The sequence below is a fragment of the Sinohyriopsis cumingii genome, chromosome 1, assembly GCF_028554795.1.
Source record: "Sinohyriopsis cumingii isolate HCF-2022 chromosome 1, ASM2855479v2, whole genome shotgun sequence".
Classification (NCBI taxonomy): domain Eukaryota; kingdom Metazoa; phylum Mollusca; class Bivalvia; order Unionida; family Unionidae; genus Sinohyriopsis; species Sinohyriopsis cumingii.
The window spans coordinates 12,624,504-12,640,802 of NC_142961.1; the positions used below are offsets into that span (position 1 = coordinate 12,624,504).

Genomic DNA, 16,299 nt, shown 5'->3' on the forward strand with positions numbered 1-16,299 from the left:
GTGAATATTCACTAACTGAAAATAGGCAGTTAACTATCGAAATACTTATGTCTTGTCAAGTCATTATTTCTTAATTCAACTCCATATATTCTACTTTATGCCAATTCAATAACATGTCATATTCTGGATGTATGTTACAATTCTGGACAAAATACCTGATTCCTGCAATGCCTTATAGACAAGAGTTAAAGCTTTAGCTCCATTAAATTCCTCCGGAACCACCAGATCTATATTCAAGTCACTTGATTTTAGCCCCAATCCTGACAAAGATGATCCATATGGCCTAAGTGTCACATCTGAAAGTATCAAAACATTCATCATGTATACTGTGTTGTCATTTCTAAATATTATAGTACTTTCTCTTTACCAATACAAAGCTATGCACATTTAAGTAAGGGAGCCTAATACTGAGCCATGTTCCAATGAGGCTGAGTTATAAATATGGACAAGATAAAAATAATGGGTGTTTAATATGATGTGAAATCAAATTATAAATGGTTTAAGATAACTAAACCCTAAAGTATACATATGAGATTTATGCCCCAGCCAATATTATACCTTCTCCATGACACTGATGCCCCTGCCATTATGATGCCATCCATATGACACTGATGCCCCAGCCATTATGATGCCTTCATCCATATGACACTGATGTCCCAGCCATTATGATGCCATCATCCATATGACACTGATGTCCCAGCCATTATGATGCAATCATCCATATGACACTGGTGCTCCAGCCAATAATTATACTAATGAATAGTAAAGTTTTTAGTCAAAGAGAAGATCACAACTTCACAAAATTGTGTTTAACTGGTACGTCAGCACACTTCTGGCTACATAGTACTGAGTAAGAATATGTAGTAAAGATGGTAATGTAAAAAAATGAATAAAATATTATGGAAAATGAACCCATCAACATCGTGTTATCATGTCCTCCTTGAAGATAAAAGGTAAAGAGGTACAAATCCTTACAATATAGACTAATCTGTTTTGCAAAATCCAATTAATTCAGAAAGTTAAGATTTTATCTAGCAGCAAATGCTTAAATAGTTTCTTCACTGACTTCACATAAATACATTTCATGTGCTGGAAGTCGACACATTTGACAAGAATGTGCCCACCGTCAGTGGACACTGGAAAGGTATACACTCTGGTCAAGGTCCACCCTTCTGGATGTCAGAAATGGTCAGGTATATGTGTCCTATATGTGAATGTCACTATACCACTTCATTTACTGTGAAATTCAATATTTGTTTCATGGGAATCAATTTTGGTTCGACTTTGAGGTTGTTTATCTATGGAAAGAATGACTATGTTTTTTTTGTGTGGAAAGAGTAACTATAAATCTAAAAACCCAATGAAGACTGCTTCGCTGGGGGAATAGGAAAAATAAAAGGGGGCAGGAGGAAACAGCCACTGTCCAAGAATTACTAACACTTAAATATCTATTTCTCTTTCTTCATGATCCACTCTGTTAGAGCTGTATTGAAATCAAAATCCTCAAAAGATGTCTCCTCTGGCTGTATAAAGACTAATATGCTGTTTCTGAGATTAATCTGTTCCATATCTATGTATGAATATGAACCCCTTTGCACAGTCTGCTGTCTGAAGGTGTATATTCATAGCTAGCCTGGCCATATATCTATGTATGAATATGAACCCCTTTGCACAGTCTGCTGTCTGAAGGGGCATATTCATAGCTAGCCTGGCCACATATCTATGTATGAATATTAACCCTTTTGCACAGTCCGCTGTCTGAAGGGGCATATTCATAGCTAGCCTGGCCATATATATATGTATGAATATGAACCCTTTTGCACAGTCCGCTGTCTGAAGGGGCATATTCATAGCTAGCCTGGCCATATATATATGTATGAATATGAACCCCTTTGCACAGTCTGCTGTCTGAAGGGGCATATTCATAGCTAGTCTGGCCATATATCTATGTATGAATATTAACCCTTTGCACAGTCTGCTGTCTGAAGGGGCATATTCATAGCTAGCCTGGCCATATATCTATGTATGAATATTAACCCCTTTGCACAGTCTGCTGTCTGAAGGGGCATATTCATAGCTAGCCTGGCCACATATTGGGAATATGAACCCCTTTGCACAGTCTGCTGTCTGAAGGTGTATATTCATAGCTAGCCTGGCCATATATCTATGTATGAATATGAACCCTTTTGCACAGTCCGCTGTCTGAAGGGGCATATTCATAGCTAGCCTGGCCATATATATATGTATGAATATGAACCCCTTTGCACAGTCTGCTGTCTGAAGGGGCATATTCATAGCTAGCCTGGCCATATATCTATGTATGAATATTAACCCTTTGCACAGTCTGCTGTCTGAAGGGGCATATTCATAGCTAGCCTGGCCATATATCTATGTATGAATATTAACCCCTTTGCACAGCCTGCTGTCTGAAGGGGCATATTCATAGCTAGCCTGGCCACATATTGGGAATATGAACCCCTTTGCACAGTCTGCTGTCTGAAGGTGTATATTCATAGCTAGCCTGGCCATATATATATATGTATGAATATGAACCCTTTTGCACAGTCCGCTGTCTGAAGGGGCATATTCATAGCTAGCCTGGCCATATATATATGTATGAATATGAACCCCTTTGCACAGTCTGCTGTCTGAAGGGGCATATTCATAGCTAGCCTGGACACATATTGGGAATATGAACCCCTTTGCACAGCCTGCTGTCTGAAGGGGCATATTCATAGCTAGCCTGACCACATATTGGGAATATGAACCCCTTTGCACAGTCTGCTGTCTGAAGGGGCATATTCATAGCTAGCCTGGCCACATATCTATGTATGAATATAAACACCTTGGCACAGTCTGCTGTCTGAAGGGGCATATTCATAGCTAGCCTGGACACATATCTATGTATGAATATGAACCCTTTTGCACAGTCTGCTGTCTGAAGGGGCATATTCATAGCTAGTCTGGCCATCTATGTATGAATATGAACCCCTTTGCACAGTCTGCTGTCTGAAGGGGCATATACATAGCTAGTCTGGCCATCTATGTATGAATATGAACCCCTTGTCACAGTCTGCTGTCTGAAGGGGCATATTCATAGCAAGCCTGGCCATATATATATGTATGAATATGAACCCCTTTGCACAGTCTGCTGTCTGAAGGGGCATATTCATAGCTAGCCTGGCCATATATATATGTATGAATATGAACCCCTTTGCACAGTCTGCTGTCTGAAGGGGCATATTCATAGCAAGCCTGGCCATATATATATGTATGAATATGAACCCTTTTGCACAGTCTGCTGTCTGAAGGGGCATATTCATAGCTAGCCTGGCCATATATATATGTATGAATATGAACCCCTTTGCACAGTCTGCTGTCTGAAGGGGCATATTCATAGCTAGTCTGGCCATATATATACGTATGAATATGAACCCCTTTGCACAGTCTGCTGTCTGAAGGGGCATATTCATAGCTAGTCTGGCCAAATATTGGGAATGTGAACCCCTTTGCACAGTCTGCTGTCTGAAGGGGCATATTCATAGCTAGCCTGGCCATATATATATGTATGAATATGAACCCCTTTGCACAGTCTGCTGTCTGAAGGGACATATTCATAGCTAGCCTGGACACATATTGGGAATATGAACCCCTTTGCACAGCCTGCTGTCTGAAGGGGCATATTCATAGCTAGCCTGACCACATATTGGGAATATGAACCCCTTTGCACAGTCTGCTGTCTGAAGGGGAATATTCATAGCTAGCCTGGACACATATTGGGAATATGAACCCCTTTGCACAGCCTGCTGTCTGAAGGGGCATATTCATAGCTAGCCTGACCACATATTGGGAATATGAACCCCTTTGCACAGTCTGCTGTCTGAAGGGGCATATTCATAGCTAGCCTGGCCACATATCTATGTATGAATATAAACACCTTGGCACAGTCTGCTGTCTGAAGGGGCATATTCATAGCTAGCCTGGACACATATCTATGTATGAATATGAACCCTTTTGCACAGTCTGCTGTCTGAAGGGGCATATTCATAGCTAGCCTGGCCATCTATGTATGAATATGAACCCCTTTGCACAGTCTGCTGTCTGAAGGGGCATATACATAGCTAGTCTGGCCATCTATGTATGAATATGAACCCCTTTGCACAGTCTGCTGTCTGAAGGGGCATATTCATAGCAAGCCTGGCCATATATATATGTATGAATATGAACCCCTTTGCACAGTCTGCTGTCTGAAGGGGCATATTCGTAGCTAGCCTGGCCATATATACATGTATGAATATGAACCCCTTTGCACAGTCTGCTGTCTGAAGGGGCATATTCATAGCTAGCCTGGCCATATATATATGTATGAATATGAACCCCTTTGCACAGTCTGCTGTCTGAAGGGGCATATTCATAGCAAGCCTGGCCATATATATATGTATGAATATGAACCCTTTTGCACAGTCTGCTGTCTGAAGGGGCATATTCATAGCTAGCCTGGCCATATATATATGTATGAATATGAACCCCTTTGCACAGTCTGCTGTCTGAAGGGGCATATTCATAGCTAGTCTGGCCATCTATGTATGAATATGAACCCCTTTGCACAGTCTGCTGTCTGAAGGGGCATATTCATAGCTAGCCTGGCCATATATATATGTATGAATATGAACCCCTTTGCACAGTCTGCTGTCTGAAGGGGCATATTCATAGCTAGTCTGGCCAAATATTGGGAATGTGAACCCCTTTGCACAGTCTGCTGTCTGAAGGGGCATATTCATAGCTAGCCTGGCCATATATATATGTATGAATATGAACCCCTTTGCACAGTCTGCTGTCTGAAGGTGTATATTCATAGCTAGCCTGGCCATATATATATGTATGAATATGAACCCCTTTGCACAGTCTGCTGTCTGAAGGGGCATATTCATAGCTAGTCTGGCCAAATATTGGGAATGTGAACCCCTTTGCACAGTCTGCTGTCTGAAGGGGCATATTCATAGCTAGCCTGGCCACATATCTATGTATGAATATGAACCCCTTTGCACAGTCTGCTGTCTGAAGGTGTATATTCATAGCTAGCCTGGCTACATATCTATGTATGAATATAAACCCCTTTGCACAGTCTGCTGTCTGAACGGGCATATTCATAGCTAGCCTGGCCATATATCTATGTATGAATATGAACCCCTTGGCACAGTCTGCTGTCTGAAGGGGCATATTCATAGCTAGCCTGGCCACATATCTATGTATGAATATGAACCCCTTTGTACAGTCTGCTGTCTGAAGGGGCATATGCATAGCTAGCCTGGCCATATATCTATGTATGAATATGAACCCCTTTGCACAGTCTGCTGTCTGAAGGGGCATATTCATAGCTAGCCTGGCCATATATCTATGTATGAATATGAACCCCTTTGCACAGTCTGCTGTCTGAAGGGGCATATGCATAACTAGCCTGGACAGCTTGAACATATTGGGAAACTGTTCTTTGTGGTTATTCTGTACAATTTTCCACAGCTCACTGGTAATGTCTTTTGGATACTTCTGCTTCAAGATAAGATTTTCACCAATGTAAAAGTTTTGCTTCCTTGAACTGAAGCTTTGCTATCACTACTATGCCAGATTCTGACCTGCTCCATAAAGTGGTATAACGGTCCATCAATGCCAGACTCTACATGTTCACATATAGGTATTTGATTAAAATAATTATACTTACTTTTTAATTTTTTTTTATTCTTACTTGTTCAATTTATCTCATCTCTGTATCAATTTTGTTGCACCAGATCTCTCGTCGCTAATTTATTTGAAAACAAATTAAAACTGCACTTTAGTTTTAAACTGCTTGTATTTTAATAAGGCGTGGTATTTTGCCTTACATTCAATTTTGAAATACCACTAGCATATATATTTTACTTCTATTAAACATCATTTTGGAGTTCAAAATTACTTGGCATTTCTAGTAATTCACTCCCAACTCCACTAATCTGATATACTTACAAAACTTTAAAACTCCTTGTCATCATTGCTATTATCAATAGGTATTTGCCAAATAATATTATCATTTGATGCTGAACCATGCTGGGAGACAGCTGTTTTGGGTTTTCTAGGCAGCCTGTATTTTAAATTTGTACGTGTAAAACTTCCTTGATGAATAAATGGTTAAAACTATGACATAATGCTTGTTCCAGGGCCCAATGTGCCAATCACATTTCATTTAACAACCATTTATGTCAAACTGATGTACCCAGATGTGTAATCAGTTGGCTACCTGCAAAATACTGCACAATGAGACCTCTACTGACTTATGTAGCAACAAGCAATGTAATGGTTAACAGTTAAGTAAAATTTGTATACTGTATATTGTGCAGATTACATTTTATAGGTATTGTTGTTGTTGTTGTTGTAGGGTTTAACACCATTTTTCAGCACACGATAGGTTATACATGGCGGCCAGTATTAACGGTGGAGGAAGAACCCAGGAAAACCCTGAAAGAACCACCGACCCACGAGAAGCTACTGGGAAGCTTTCTCACATACCCATATTATCCGAATCTGAGACTCAAACCCGCGCAGACAGAGGTGAGATGGCAGTGATCCGTAACGGAGAGCACTTTAGACCACTCAGCCTCTCGGGGCACCCCATTTTATAGGTGCAATGTTTAGCTAATTTGCTGAGTTCTTGTGCATCACTGCGCTACCGTTGCACAAATTCATACAAATGTATTCATGCTCCTTGGTAGCATCTCTACAGATATAAGCATGGCTGTATTTTCAGTGGAAAAAATGAAGCACTGTCCACTAAGTGCATGGAAATAAGGCTATGGGATGTTACGCCAGCTAAAACTTCGACTCCATCTTTGAAACTGTCTGTGTACAGTAACATAAGGTCAAGATAGGAGGTTTTTATTTCATTAAATTTACTCTGTAAAATGAGTGGATTGGTCAAGGACTGTTTTAACTGGCAAATATCAAATTCAGTTTATGGACGTTTAAATAATTAAATCGAGAACTACTCTTTTTGCAGTATTGTCCAAAGTATTTTTTTATTGAACATGACAGCAGTAGTCACAATAATAATGATGATGGGCAAAAACAAGCTGTCAGTTTACCTGGAATGGTTTTGTTGAGAAAGGTCTGCACCTCCTGAACAATGTTTTGCCTTCTGGTCAAGTCCTCATTACTAATACCATATGTGGTAAACACCTCCTCCACTACCTTGTCCATTGCTTGCACATGCCTCAATGAGGGAGCTGGCAGCTTCCTCAGCTTCTCACTTTGTAATGTTATCTGGAGAAAAAGATGAATTTCATTTCAGCATTTCTTTCAGATACTGACTTTTTGGTACTTGGCTCTATCCCCTTATCCCTAGCATTAGTAACTGAACAGAACTTTTTCAGGAGTCCCTCTAAGGGACTGCAGAAAAGGATTTTTACGGAATCCAAGAAAGGACATTTCTCCATTTTAACTGCTAACCATCTCTTATAATCTTGAGCAATAACAGGATTTTCAAACTGGCTGCTGTTTTGGCGATATTTCATGTCAGATTGGCACCATTTTTATTTAGGACCAAGTAGACATCATTAGAAGTCTTTTGGTGAAAATAACATACCAGTGCCACCATTTATACCTAGAACCAACTAGACCTTGGGATAAATGTGTGTCTACAGTTTCATGGCAATCCTCCAAGTAGTTTAGGAGTAGTGGTAACAAACTGGTCCTAACAGACAGATGGATGATAGACAATAAACAGGCCATCCTCTAATTCTTCCACTCTGTGACCAGTAGAGCTAAAATTAAACAAAGAACCATAACATCTTGCCAATTCTAAGCATATAGGTAATTTTTAAAATGTACAATAGCATTATGTAAAAGAATGGCACTAAAACCAACCGTGGGAAAAAATGTCGTGAAGTACACAACTAATTAGTCCCAGTTTTCTCTGACCCTTCCCACCCCATTTTTCATATCTGGACATTATGTTGGGGTGTAGTGTCAGAGGCAGCTGCCTATTGAAAAGTTGGAATTCACCACCACTGTGTGGAGGCAGCATATGGTAGCTGCTTACCACTGGACCCAGCAAATTTAAACTATATCACATCAAGTCATACCTGAATGAAATCAATAGGAAAAATTATTTATTTTCCAAGAAACTGCAATTATTATAATCATTATCTCTTTAGTAACTGATAGACTAAATGTAACATTGATTCAGTTTGCTAGGCCTGCTGGTAAGAGGCTACCCAATGATGCCAATGCATAGTGGTGCCAAACTCCAACTTTCGATAGGCAGTTGATTCTTACCCAATACCCCAACATAAATGTCCAAATACCAAAATTCAGGTGGGAAGACTTAAAGGAAACTCAGACTAACCAGACAATGTATTTAAAAATAATATAAATAACTTACCTCTTTCTTTCTCTTGTGTCTGTCATCCTTGATGTGCTTCATACAGATAGCTACTGAATCACAATGGTACTCACACAGCCGACAGAAGTATCTAGCCCCAGGAAACTTGTCAGATTTCTGAACATACAGGTAGACAGACAAAGTGAAATAAATACAAAGTGAAATAATAATCATTATGAAGAAATCATGTTAAGCATTTTTAAGCTTAATCAACAAACTATTTGGAAAATAGTTTGTTGAACCCATTTCAAAATGAAAAAAAACTTCCAATCTCAATGCTTTGCTAAGATCAAAATGGTTGGGTAAATAAATCATAAATGTAGACTCTTCATCTGCATTTAAAGCTTCTGTATGAAACAGTTCAGGCTTCTACAGGTATTATACAATTAGCAATAAAATCACAGGCTGGATCTGCAAAATGGCAATGATACACTAGTAATACTAGTAACAAGCGCTGTTGTAGGCGGCAGATGATATGGGCAACTGACCAAACTGAAAGACACTGGACAGTTCTAGTGATATGAATGACCTGATATAATACACACCCTTCTGCAAATTTTTTAACAACTACACTCTCTTCATTATCAATTTCACTAAACTAATATTAAGAGAAACCAAAATGAATAGAGTTCTTTGTCACATGCAAGAGTGAACTCATGTTCTACAAGTTAGTGTGGCCATATAAATCTGATTTTTCATTGATGGTGACAGAAACACATTCTAAATAACATGACTTGAGAATACTCCATCTGTTGGGACACAGCTTCAAATGGGAAAAAACTGTCCCCACACAAATCCAGCATAAGTCATGAAGCCACATCTTAAGAAGCTGTCTATCGACCTGTAAATGTGACCTATTAAGCTATGTATATAGGTCCTACCAGATCGAATTGGGCCCTTTGGGATGAAAAATCTCAGAGATAAAAGCTAGAAAATATGGACTCTGATCTCCATCCAACAGCCTGAATAATGATGTTAGAGAACAGATCCGTCTGAATGCTAGGCTGGTGGCAACTGCCCTAATCTCATAAGACGAAATGCATAAAAAATGTTCACTGAACTGGGGTTACTTCCCTGCATACTGATCAAATAAACCACTTGATCCAGGATGAGATATTCTGAGCAGATAAATTGTCTTGACCCAATTTTTGAGAGATAGAAAAAGGTGTTATCTCCCTCTATGCACCAGTTTCATTTAATGACGCTATGAAAACCACTAACCCATAAGAAGCTACAGGCAGGCTTTTTCACATACCCAAGTTAGCAGAGCCTGAGACTCGAGCCCAGGCTGATAGAAGCAAGATGGCAGTAATCCTGAACAGTGACCACTTTAGACCTCTCAGGGCCCCTCCTTACACCTTGCTGCCAAGTCTTATATGCAAGGGGAGAGCACTCCCTTAAGCTAAAAGTAGTATCTGGGAGGGCTGGATTTGCGAGGTACTGGTAGTTTTCCTAAGGTATTATGATTGGGCAATGCATTCCAAGAAGAAACAAATAGACTTGTATCACATTCGTAAGCAAATTTTTTTTCTAACTTCCATTTCATTAAAATAAAAATTGTATAAATACAACCACTGGTGATGATGTCATTACATCACAGACTGTTTCTTATGTCTGTTTCAAGAAGAGCTATGTGATGGCTTGTAAGGGGTGAAAAAATTTCAGAATACTGACTGATTTTGGATTATCATGTTCATTTTACATTCCATTTGTATTCATTCTGTATTCTGATTATACTGTTTTCATTTCACTCATAAAATTGCCCATTTCTGTAACATACAAAAAAATTAAAACATAAAGCCAGATTACATTACCTTCTTCAATGGATATATTCGATCTTTTTGAAGAGTTATAAGAGTACTGTTTTCAACTTCACTATCAAGATCTGCAATTAGAAATCACAAAATAATAATTCATCATATTTATTTATACTTAACTGACTTGATTACTGAATATACTCACTTATAAGTCAAGTCAACTGAAAACAAAAAAGATCCTGATCTGCCATAGCATAATGTGCCTGCAAATCAGCATCTATGTTGGTTGTTTTACTGGTTACTCCTAACAAACTTCACAGACCCTGGGTCAATGCAGTCAGCAATTGGACTCAACTTATAAGTGAATATATAGGGTACTTGTTATGCATGAGAAATTCACACATTATTATGGAATGGAAATTGCCTGTGTGTTTTTTTTAACATTATTAATAACAGCTGTAATGTTCTTCATGCTTTATTTCCAATGTTAATGCCAGATTACTTAATTCTAAAATAGTTTTGTTTTTGGAAAAGTAATTAGAAAAATCAGAGAGTTAATACAGCTAGGCAATTTAAAGAGCTGATCAGCATCCTTGGGTCACAACAGGTTGAATGGTCATACAGAAGCTCAATAATGAATGAACCTCATACAATGAACATAGGAGATAGGGTCATACCAGAGGTCTCGCTAGGATTTTAAAACTAGGAGTCCTTGACTCCCATTTTGGTAAAAACAGGAGTCCCACCATCAAAAGTTGCAGTCCCTTCTTTCCTACAGAATCAACACAAATGTGACTGCAACTATTTTTAGATGGAGAGGATTTCGTGCAAATTTATGGTTCATTTATTTATCTTCATCCTTGTAGCAATTTTAGGCTATGGTTAAATAGTATCTGATTGGCTGTTTCTTCCCCGTTTTTTTGCAAATACGTGTCAAGTTAAAAAACAGCTTAGACCTTAAAGCGCATCTCGCGAATTCCACAACACAGCATTGTTCATATGTTTCTGACCTACATAATTTGCATTTTAAAATTAAATCTTTAATAAAATAATACCTTGGCTTTGCTTTCAATGATTTGTATATTTTTACTGAAAATATTTGCCTGATGATTTATGAAAACAGACAATCTAATAAACTGGTACATCCCAGACTTAGCAAAGTCCTCCATTATTTCCCGTTAGGCCTACTGGTTCACTTACAGTTTCAAACTAATTTTATGACGAAATAGTGTACAAGAGGCAGTTAATATATATATATCCAGATCACCGATTCTAATCTTAAGACACGTGTTTTATCATCAAAGGATATCATGCAGGAAATTGATAGTTGCTACCTTACTCGGAAAAGGGTTAATGGTCAATCGGCTATCAAAACATATGCTTGTGAGTGGGCAAGAGTTTGTCAACGTAAAATTGATATCAAAACTAGGCCTAGCTACTGATGTCTCAATGAATACATTTTGCTACAACAATAGAACTAACCGGGCTAATGTGAGGGGCATTTTAAAAAAAAGTATGGTCAGTCAATATACCTCTTAAATAGCTATTGTTCGTCCATCAGAGTAATACTGAATTTGTCAATCCAAGTAAGGACATATTCCAAACACTAAGCTAGGCATCACACACTTTCTTACACTTAGCTACTGTCCTATCTGAACTATCAATTCTAGCTGCTTTAGCACTCTTCTGAATCTCTTTAGAATCTTCGTAAGTTTGCCGTTTAACCCCAAAATACTTATCCAAATTTACGAATGGCATTTTGTCAAAGTCTCAACTTGTCTTGATTCTGAGGTCATGTGCACTACTTATTCCGATACATTCGGAAATGAACACAATAACGAAAGCTATTGTTTTTTTTTTGATGTACTTTTATAAATGACCACATGGGCATCGCTGGGTCTTTCTGCCTCTGAATTCAATCACTGTAAATATAACTAAATTTCCTCACCCGGTCGCCAGTCAAAGCCTTTGAACAAGCCACCCAGCTATTGCATCATGTTCTTTTTATGTACTCTTATAATGGCAACATGTATGTACATCAAGGGGTCTTTCAGTCACTGAATTCTGTCATTGTAAATATCAGCACAGCTAATTCATCAACACATTTTCCCACAAAGCAGGTGGCTGAAGCAGGACTGGCAAGTCTTTGAATTTTGCCGCACACCTATTACATGCATACGGAGGACTCCCGCCAAAGTGATTTTCTGCGTCCCAGATCAAAAATTGGCGTCAAAATACGCGTAATTAAGCGTTTCCGAGACAGGGATCGTCCTGGGCTTTGCCAATGTCACAAATTGCGATTTTTTTTTTCCTTATTGGTGACAAAAATATCTCATCTGGCGATTTTTTTGGCGACAGACTTTTTGGTTATTTAATTTGTACATACAATCATGGATTTGGACTGCATAAATTAAAAGGGAGAACGAAAGGAAGCTACAAACTTGACTAAGCAATGCATTGGAATCAATCTGTTACACAAACGATCCTTTGTTTGTACTGACAACCCCATCTTTACAGTGCACTGTTACATCATAATCTGCTTATGCGGACATCTGGGCTGAGTACTGTATGCTGTGATACAGTCAATCATGCTACCAAACTATACCTACAACTGACCGACTTCTGAAGACGCGAATAGAACAGATACAATTAATTGAATGGCTAATCCTTCTGGTTTTTTTTTTTACATATACCAATAGTTTTGCTGAACCATCACAGAAAACTGATAACCTCTGAAGTACCGACTACTGTGTATAAATACAAAGCAAATGGAAAAAAATCTCAATCACAATTATATCTGTTGCCAGTGCAGCATTTTACTCATTGATCTTTTCCTTTTGCCATCAATCCGTGTTACAGCTGCAGAGACTTAAAATCCGCAACAAGAAATAGCAAAAAAAAAAACACAAAAAAAAAACAACAGTTTTGCATAATTAATAATAATTATTTATTTCTCAAAATATAGGAGTGAAAGAATCCCTAAATTGGGTGTTAATTTATGCTTATATATATGGTCCAATATTGATTGCCAGGTGTTGACTCGTGTAAGTTTCATTCGTGGGAATGGAGATCCTATTTTGCTTGTCGTGAAAATGTATACAATATTCAGTGATCATTCTTTGGATTTAGGAAGCAATTCACTACAAGCTTTGTGAAGCTAGCCATAGATGGGGGGGGGGGGCTGCTGAGACTACTGGTGCCTGTCAGCACTGTAGACTGTGAACGTGGATTCAGTAAGATGAACCTCATAAAAACTGACATTAGAAAGAAACTCTGCACCTCATCTCTCGAGAATTTAATGAGAATCAGCATGTACAAATGTTGTGTAAAATTAGACTTTGAAACTGCATTCAACAAGTGGGCAGCCCTAAAATCTCGACGGATCTTCATGTAACACTTTGTAACATTTTGTTAATGCTTGTTGTAATTAAAGTATTAACTAACCCATCTTTTGTAATTTTCATTGCCTGTTACATTAATAGACTAAATTAACACTTGGAAAAATGTACACTACTTGTTCTGGCGACACTTTTTGAAAATTGGCAACAAAATATTGAGGTTGGCGATTTTTTTGGCGACAGCTTTTTAAAAGCCAGGACCATCCCTGCGAGATCTCTGCATACATTATGCTACAATGTCAGATAAGCAAGAAACTTACAAAACATGGTTATTACTTTTTAATTTCTTGAAATATACTAAAATTTCATTTTATCCATTTATGTTTGACGTCAATACTAAAAAACAACGAATTGTTGACAGACGATAATTTCATCAGGAAATCTGGTGCGTTAATGATTGAAAGAAAAACTGGCTTTACATGGATTATATAATCATGGCTGGGTATTTATAGAGTGTAAATTGTTACCTAATCACTTTAAAAGTAAACATAAATTCTCTCTGATTTTATTTTCTGCTTTGAGTGTTTAGGTACAATTTCCATTTGATAAATACCCAACCATGACCATTTAATTTTTAATAATGTCAAACAGTGACAAATAAGCAGTGAAGCAAACACAATTCAATGATAATTTCTACTCACACTTCTGCTTTGATAACTGTAATTTCTTATCCTTGTTCAACAAATTCTGCAGCTCTTTTGCTGTGGATCCACATCCTAAGTGTTGAGAATCTTTAAACTCACTGTCTGGTTTAGAAACCTTATTCTGTGAGGCCTGGGACTTGTCTCCTGGCCTCAAGGTCTCTGGTTGAATTGGACAAGTTCCACTTCTTACAGATCCTGACTGGTTGTCTTCACCTGTCAAAGATTGGTTCTCCTTTTTCATTCCTTTTGATTTCTTTTTCTTCTTCTTTTTATTTGATGCTTCAGTCCCAATTTCTAAGCTCTGAAATAATGCATGCTTTATCTGTGGTACTACACTTGGCTGCTGTGAACCAGTCTGATGAGTATTTAGGGTAACCATTACATTGGACTGTTGTGGACCAGTATGATGAGTCTGTAGGGTAACATTTGGATGTTCTGGACTACTGAGAGGAATCAATGTTACATCTAGCTTATTTGCACCGCTCAGGTGTGTTTGTGCAGTTACATTAGGCTGTTCTGGACCACCATGATACTGTTTCTGGCTGGTGTCTGAAGATTTAGTTGGACTATCAGCACTACTGACTTCTTGCTTTCTCTCTTTCACTTCATCCTTATTTGAAGTCTGAAATTCAAAATTATGGAAGATTACTTGAATTTTAGTTTTATCTATTTTTACTGTGCAATGACTGTACATCTTGTTATAATAGTTGCATGCATAATTATTATATACCTCTGCCCTGATAACTTGTGACAGGGTCCATGCACATCACTGCAACATGTGCAAGGTATTGTGGAAAAAATGTGATGACACCATGCTGCCAGCAACAACAAAAAAAAAAAAAGATCCACAGGAATCTAGACATCAGTGATATTAATGAAGAAGACTACAAACATGTGATCAATGTTAACAGTAAATTTTCATAAAGAATCTTGGCCAATATCAGGATTTGTTATTGAAATCTGATAGGCTGCTCCCTGCTGACATGTCTGAAAACTTTTGTGATCTCTGTAAGTCGATGTAGGGCTTAGATTTTGCTAGAAATTATTATGGTGGAGGACTATCTCAGAATTCCCTTGCTTGGTATCATTCCAGCCAAGGGCTATCATGGAATGCGCTTGCTTGGTATCACTCCAGCCGAAGGCTACCATGGAATGCGCCTGTTTGGTATCATTCCAGCCAAGGGCTATCATGGAATGACCCTGCTTGGTATTATTCTTGCCAAGGGCTATCGTGGAATTACCCTGCTTGGTATCATTCCAGCCGAGGGCTATCATGGAATGTGCTTGCCTGGTATTATTCTTGCCAAGGGCTATTGTGGAATGTCCGTTTGGTATCATTCTTGCCAAGGGCTATTGTGGAATGTCCGTTTGGTATCATTCCAGACAAGGGCTATCATGGAATGCGCTTGCCTGGTATTATTCTTGTCAAGGGCTATCATGGAATGCGCCTGTTTGGTATCATTCCAGCCAAGGGCTATCATCAAATGCCCTTGCTTGGTATTATTCTTGCCAAGGGCTATCACGGAATATCCTTGTTTGGTATCATTCCAGCTGAGGGATATCATGGAATGCGCTTGCTTGGTATTATTCTTGCCAAGGGCTGTCATGGAATGCACTTGCCTGGTATTATTTTTGCCAAGGGCTATCATGGAATGTCCCTGCTTGGTCGTGTTCTTGCCAATGGCTGTCATGGGACACAGTGCTCAAGCTAACAAAAATTCAGCTAAAATTGATCAATGATAGTGCCATGTATAATTTTACTGAAAAAGGAATCAGAGATGGAATTTGTGTCATCACAATATGGTATGCCACATTCAATATATATATATATATATATATATATATATATATATATATATATATATATATATATATATATATATATATATATATACCTAGCTATGACAAAACGCAAGAATCAAAATATAATACATATCTTGATAGGAATAATCTTTATGGTTGGTCTCTATTACAGAAGAGTCGTGTGGTGATTTTTCTTGGATGCCTACAGAGAATTTTACAGACTAGTGATGAATGAGACTATGTGCTCAAGGTGGATCTCCTGCTGAGTTACATGAAAAACAAAATGA

General features: G+C 38.3%; 1 protein-coding gene across 1 annotated transcript in view; it reads right to left on the reverse strand.

Annotated features, from left to right (window-relative positions):
* Positions 1-16,299, reverse strand: part of LOC149806423 (terminal uridylyltransferase 7-like) — a 129,052-nt gene that overhangs the window by 95,703 nt on the left and 17,050 nt on the right. The window contains exons 3-7 of the mRNA XM_089953079.1: positions 14,207-14,831; positions 10,225-10,295; positions 8,411-8,527; positions 7,113-7,290; positions 156-296 (exon numbers count right to left, since the gene is read on the reverse strand). Of these exons, the coding sequence (XP_089809205.1) occupies positions 156-296; positions 7,113-7,290; positions 8,411-8,527; positions 10,225-10,295; positions 14,207-14,831 (1,132 nt within the window). The remainder of the gene's footprint in view (positions 1-155; positions 297-7,112; positions 7,291-8,410; positions 8,528-10,224; positions 10,296-14,206; positions 14,832-16,299) is intronic.